The following is a 7141-nucleotide window of genomic DNA, read 5'->3' on the forward strand; positions in this document are numbered from 1 at the left end:
AGCAAATTAAGTTTTCACCTAGAAAGTATAAAATGATCAGGCTCTAGGATTTCTGTAACTAGGGCCTGGCCAAATGATAAAAGCTGTATTTACTGTATGAATTATACAAAATAACTCTAATGTCTAAAAGATTTTCCTTACTGAATGTCTACTCAGGGAGAAGTTTCCTAAAATTGAAAATAATGAAATTCTTCCAAATGCACATTTTTCCATCAGAAATTATACATAACAAATTGAAGCTTTCTATATGGATGTATTAAATTTGTTGAGATTTCATTTTTAAGATTGGAAAATAAGAGTGTTAGAATACTATCATTTAACTGGATAGTTTAGGAGTTGGATGATGTTTCATCTTGTAATTTCTTGCATAAGATCTAATTTTAATAATTTATAGTATAACCAAAAAAAAAAGTAAATGTAAAAAAGGGAGGCCTGAGTGCCTTGGAGATCAATCCCCTACTGCCCTAAATCCATGTTCTGCCCAGGAAATGCTCCTCCTCATACACAGTCTTTAATTACAGCTATGTGCAGGACCCTGCTCCTTGCACTCTCATTTTAGTGCTTTGGGATGGGCCTTTTTATTCTGAGTCCCTGCAGCTGGGAACCCAAAGAAGACTAAGGAAACTGAAGCCAGATTCTTAAGACTCTGTGCAAATGTTTGCCATCACATACCTGAGTCCATAAATCCAGAATAGTGTCCCTTCTGTGATGTTCTCAAGCCTGGAATAAAGGTAATTTTAGCCATAATTACATAACCTGTGAAACTTGCTTATTTCAGGCTAAAATGGTACTGATATTAAGTATGGCTTGACAGCAATTGCTGTTTGGTTGGTTTTTTTTTTTTTTTTTTTTTTTTTTGCTCTGTTCTACAGCACTATGGGCTTATAATCCTGCTGAAGATTCCCTTGACACACATTTGATTAATTATTTAAATCTTATGATATTTTCTAACATTGAGGCAGTGATTTTCCAGCTGTTCAAAGGACAGAGAGGCACAGAGGTTAAGGGTCAGAACAGCATCAACCTTTATTGACAATGAACCCTAAGAAGTTTATGTACCATAACAATGCCAATCACCATTTTCAAAAATGACCTGCAGCCTTTGTGTAGACAAACTTTTCTCTGAATTTTGCTACAAGTTCATTTGTCAAGTAGAAAAAAAAAAGGTAAAATTACAAAGGAACAAAAATTTTAAAATATCACAGGCCAAAGTTGATGCAATCTAACTCCCTTAAGCTGTAAAGCACACGATCTTCCACTCCTATGCCCACGTGTCAAATCTTCGCACAGAGACACAGCCATGAATAGGAAGGGGGCAAGGGAGTTTGTTATCTATGACCTGGCACACATCAGTGTAGGGATCAAAGAGGACTACAGTGGGGAGGGCACTGTTTCCCTTCCTCTGTCCAAGGAGATAAATTTGTCCATTCACAGTGCTGCATCCCATGAAGAACTTCTGGGTCAAGCATTCCTCATTCACCTGTGTCCATTCATCTGTCTCCACATCAAATCGAAAAGCTCCCCCTCCTACAGTGTACAGAGCCCCATTCAGGGATGTGATGCAGAGGTCATACCTGAGAGAGAAGAAACCCTTGATCAGAATCAACACAAAGATTTGGCCCCTGAATTATTCAGGTGACTTTGGTGTTGGGAAGTCCTGTTTAAATAGAGAATCACAGAAGTGTTGCAGGGACAGGACTTCTGGATTTCTCCAGTCTAACATCTTCTTGGGGCAGGACCAACATTAGAATCCTTCATCTTCTGTCAGGTCTCAGAATATTATTTCTTACCTGTCTCAGTTTGAAAAGATAGATGCCTGATAGAGAAGGCAGGACCCTCCCTTGGACTGGATAATGTAAACCCTCTCCCCTCCCAGTTTTTTTGAAATTAAGGGGCCCTCAGGCAAAGGAGGGTAGGAATAACAATTGTTTTCTAGTATGTATAGCAAGGCAAAGAAGACAATAACAACTATGGAATTAATAGCAAACAGAAGCAGGGACCCCTTCTCAGCCAAGATGGGAAGGAGGGAGGAGAGGCTTTGGGGCATCCGATCCCAGTGCCCCTGCAGGACTAGGAAATGCACTAAGCTGGAACAGCAGGAATGAGCAAAATATCTGGGGCTGGTGGATGAGATGTATCAGGGAACACCACGGCAGTAGCTGGGACTGCAGCACATCCTGGCAGGGCAGGAGTGCAGGGCTGCAGCACACAGAACAAACCCAGAGCAGCGCTGGGGCAGCGACAGCCTGGCTCTGAGCAGGGCAGGAATGGGGACTCAGGATTCCCAGGCACCCCAGCAGATGGGGATAGCTCCCTTTTTTAGTGAGGTAGGTGTTGATAAGGTCCCAGGTCAGTGGCTGCTCTCAAGGAGCAGAGCCTCACCCTACCTAAGAAGTCAAAGAAAAAGTTCCAGGCTGGGTTATGGCAAATTACTTTCCCCAAGCCACAGCAGCACCAAGAATTTTCCTCCTCTGAAGCCACAGAGCAAGAGAGAGCAGCTGCTCCCTGCCCTCCTTCTACCTGGGCCCAGCAAACCCTTTGTTTTCTCAAGTACCCATAAGTACAAGCAGTCAGTGTTTCCTAGCAACTCATGGGAAAAATTCTATAGGTGTCTTGGCTTGCAAAGCAGGATGTGCCCAGAAGTATGTATTCCATCACCATCTGTTGAAACCAGGTGGGGCAGTGATCTTTATCTTTTCCACAACCCATCATTCTTCCAGGGAGATACCTTCTGTTAATGGGGCACTGAGTGCCAGTGCATGACTGATAAAATTACATCATCCCACTGGGAGATGCTCCAGCCAGGGGGAGAAGCCAAACATTTCTTACCCAGATAAAATCTGAGATTTGGAACATGAGAGCAGCCTTTTTCCACTGGATCCCAGAGGAAAACGAGACTCTTCTACATCATCCCTGGACCTTCAGAGGAAACTGCACCTTCTCCAGGAGCACTGCTCCAACTGAACCACATCTGCCACTGCAGGAGGATGCAGCCACCATTGAATGGGACTGCTGCCACCACCCTGACTGACTGACGGGTGTCAGCTTGGATTCTGACTCTGCCACTGTTTTGGGTTGTTGTACTACTGTATTTTTATTTTAATTTTCCTAGTTAAAACTGTTATTCCTATTCCCATATCTTTGCCTGAGAGCTCCTTAATTTCAAATTATAATAATTTGGAGGGAGGGGGGTGTTACATTTTCCATTTCAAGAGAGGGTCCTGCCTTCCTTAGCAGACACCTGTCTTTTACACCAAGACAGCAATAAGGAACAAAAGAAACCTAACCCCCAACATTACCTTGGAAGAGGGGAGAAGGAGATGACCTCCCAGCTGTCTGTCTCCGTGTTCAGCCTCTGCACTCCATCATACACGTGTCCATTCTCATCCAGGCCGCAGACCACGTAGATGGCGGTTCCCAGGCTGGCGGCGCCGCCTCTCTCCACAGGCTGAGCCATGGGGCTCATGCTTTCCCACTGGGGCTCCAGCAGGGCCATGCGCTCCACTGCTGGGATTATCCCCTCCTCTGTGCTCCCTCCCAGCACGTACAGGTGCAGCCCTACTCCTACTGCACAGTGGCTGTTGCGGGAATTCTTCATGGCTGGCCCTTCCAGCCAGCAATTGTCCAGGCAGTTGTAGATAAGCACCCAATCCACACTGTACCACACAAACTCATCCCGGAAATATCCTCCTGTCACAAAAAGGAAGCTCCCTGTAAAGACAGCAAAGAGAACAGTAGTCACGTGAAGGCTAAACATTACTCTTGATAGCTGGGGTTCTCATTTCAACCTGGACTGTACTGTAAGGTGCAAGATGAGGAGAGAAAATCACTGCTCTATCAATCAGTTTGCAGTGTTTAATTCCTCATCCACAGATAGATTGGGCCTGCAGTATGCAGCCAATCTTTCCAAGCCTACTCCCATTTTTGAACTGAATCATGGAAACACTGGTTGCAAAGAATCTCGGGGATCTCCAACTCCTACCAGAAATGGGACTATTAACAACACTGCTGCAGGAAGCCATAGTATTGAGCTGGCTTGAAAGACTCCAAGCATTAAGATTTCCCAACATCTATGGGTAAGTTTAATGTAATGGCAACTATAAATCACAAATTGCCTGTCATCTGTCTAAACCACTACAAAAGAGAAGGCCAAAAAATACACTACTTAAAGCCAAGTGCTTAGATTAATTCCAGATAAATCCAAGGTAAAGAACTCAGTAGACTTCACAGTTTCTGCTATATGAGAATAGTGTCATCTAGCATTCTCCCAGGACTAAGGAAAACAAAACCATTATTTGAAAAATATGAACACCAATATGAATGAGGTTTTAGCAATGCTGAGCACAACTGTTTTACAGCAACAGCTGGACTCTCAACCTCTGTTTGCATTTGTTCAGTCTCCCTTCTCTGTAAGTTACCTACTGATGCCACTGCATACTGGGTGAGGTTCCTGCGCTGCAATGGAGAACAAGCCTGCCAGGTCCCTGTTTTAGGCTGAAAGAGATATAATTCTTGCTGTTCCTTGTCATGTTTTCCTCCCAGGACATATAAGGTGTCATAGCTCCGACCAGCATAAGAACAGAGTTTTGGATTTTGCCAGCTGGGTGGGGGACAGCTGTCTAACTTCTTTATTAGTCTGGAAAAGGTATCTGTCTCTGCAGTGCGCTTACTGCGTTTCACCAAGGTGTCAAGGAAGGACAAACTCAGAAAAGTGACCCTGACTTCGCCCACCAGATCCAGAAATTCTTCCTCTCTTGTAGCTGGGTCCTCCATTATCCAAATTATAATACTGTCAAAAATCACATCCTCTCTTGAAATGAAGAGGTCATCACTTTTCAGGAGCTGCATCAGCATTTCCTTGGGTAATGCCTTGAATTCTTCCTGGCATATCACATCCCCCCAGTGAGTGAGAGCCACATTCATAGCAGACACATACAACTCTGTAAAAGCAAATTGCTGTGAGTAGGTCATCAGGCCCAAGCAGTTGGAAACATGCAGTTGTCTCTCCAGAAATTTCTCACACAACAGTTTCACCCTGTCAAACTGAAAAAAATCAGCTGTTTCCAGTAAGCTGATCACATTTTCTTGACCTATGAGCACTTGGGCTGTGCGAGTGAACTCGAGGAGTGCCTGGAAAGGAGCTGCGTCAATCCCTTTGATGACTATGTGCTGCTCAGAGCTCTCTCTGGCTCCTCCAAAGAACATGGCTTCAAAATAGCGACTGTGTACTGAGAGCACCCTGCGGCTGACCTGGAAGAGTCTCTCTCCAACCTCAAGAACTGTGTCTGCAATCATCTCTGTCTGAGGTCCCAGCTCCTGTGGCTCTTGTGCAGGCTCCATGCTTGAAAACTGCCAGGCAGTTAAAATTAACTCAGTCTTATGCAGCCCTTACCCATGTGAGATCTCTTGAAACATTATCCCCCTAGCTAGGATAAATAAGATAAGCCAATCTAGTCCTAAAAATAGAATGTTTTCTACTCTCCTGCTTTGCTCTTCTGTCTTTTCTACTGCTTTTTGAATAGCAATACCAGAACAGCTGTAAAATAAAAAAAAAAGGCAAATTTGACTGGCATCTACTTTTACCAGGTAAGGCTACAGCACATAAGGGGAGCTGTTAGCCAAGCAAAGAGCCTGGGCTAGAAAGAAAAAAAAGGAGAAAAAACCCAAAAGATTCCTAAGCACTGAGTAAATACCAAGAAGTTGTAGAAAACATTGAACCCATTTGGAAAAAAAGCAACCATTACCTCATCTTTCATTAGTTCAAGTTTAATCAAATACCAAAGTGATTACAGTTTTTATTATGCATCTCACTTCAGTAAGAGAGAAGAGGAAGGAGTAAGTCCCCATTGAAACCCAGATGGCTTTCCACATTCAGTCATCCTCAATCTGAATGCACAAAATAAATACAGATGTAGGACAATCAACAGCTAATACCACAGGGAATTTTTCCAAAGTTGTAACATGAAGAGATTTGCATAGTGACCTTGAAGTAGAGTCCCTTACCCAAAGAGTCCATACCAGCAAGACTCACTCTCAGTTTTTGGCAGAACTCAGCAAACAGAAGCTGTTCCAGTGCCTCCCAATGCCCATCATAAAAACTCCCTTATTTCTAGTCTGGATTGCCCCTCTTTTAGCTTAAACCATTACCCCTTGTCTTATCACAACAGGGCCTGCTAACATGTCTGTCCCCTATTTCATATGCTTCTTTTCAGGTATTTGACTCTTAAGTATAACCTCAAAATCTGTGCTGCAGAAAAGGAGAGCCATGCAGCTCACAATAATGACCAAGCAACCAAGCACCTGAGCAGGAAATGTTGGGAATGTGCCCCTCTCCAGTTTACACACTTGACCCATGGCTCCAGGCAGATCTCCCAGCACTGAGAGCCCAGAATCCACTCCAGAGAGCTCCAGCAGGTCTGTTTCTGATGCTATACTTAGAGCACAAAAATAGTGCAGCATGTTTTTGGCATCAACAGCAGCAATCTTTCTCCCACCTAAAGGACAGTTCAAGACTCTGCTCAGGCTGATGGTGAGAAATTCTACTCCTCATGCTCTAAATAAGGATTCTCTTTTGAATTGTGCAGTTTCACCAGCAAGTTTTGAAGCATAGAAAGCAAAGAAACTAAGTTGTGAGTAGCACAACTCTATAGACAGCTACAAGAGCCCCCAGATTAAAATCCAGGTGTGCCCAAGTTCACACAGGCAATACATCACCCAAGACACCTGGGCCTGTTTCAGAGCTCCTGGCAATCAGATTCACTGACATGGAATTTACTCTAAGCTCCCACCCATTTTGGAGCTGGCCCAGGAAAGGCTATGCATGAGACAACAATGCTGTGGCCAAAATAACAAATCCAACCTGCACTTGCTGTGTGTTCTTGAAAACCTTCAGGAACAAAACTGCTGATGCCAGCAAAACAATTCACTCTGCCACAGCCTCCCCATAAAGGGTCCCCTATAAAGGCAAGGGCAAGTAGCAGAAACACCTCAGGAGAGGGATGAGATACTCAAGCCTTTCCCATCAATTCCTACTCCTGATCCTGCAGTGTTTATGCACCTCCTGAAATAATTTAATTTAGATTTATGGCTGGAGAACTGTAATGTCAGCTGCAGTGCAATTTTACAGACTAAAAACCAGACA

General features: G+C 43.9%; 1 protein-coding gene across 1 annotated transcript; it reads right to left on the reverse strand.

Annotated features, from left to right (window-relative positions):
- Window positions 1-431: 431 nt before the first annotated feature.
- LOC306813350 (kelch-like protein 23) lies at window positions 432-6294 on the reverse strand. The gene is made up of 3 exons (XM_079328704.1): window positions 4419-6294; window positions 3300-3711; window positions 432-1574 (listed from the first exon to the last, which is right to left on the reverse strand). The coding sequence occupies exons 1-3, from the start codon at window positions 5338-5340 to the stop codon at window positions 1262-1264; spliced, it is 1647 nt and encodes a 548-aa protein (XP_079184830.1). The 5' UTR covers window positions 5341-6294; the 3' UTR covers window positions 432-1261.
- Between the last annotated feature and the right edge of the window lie 847 nt (window positions 6295-7141).

Source organism: Erithacus rubecula, assembly GCF_903797595.1.
Source record: "Erithacus rubecula genome assembly, chromosome: 28".
Classification (NCBI taxonomy): Eukaryota; Metazoa; Chordata; class Aves; order Passeriformes; family Muscicapidae; genus Erithacus; species Erithacus rubecula.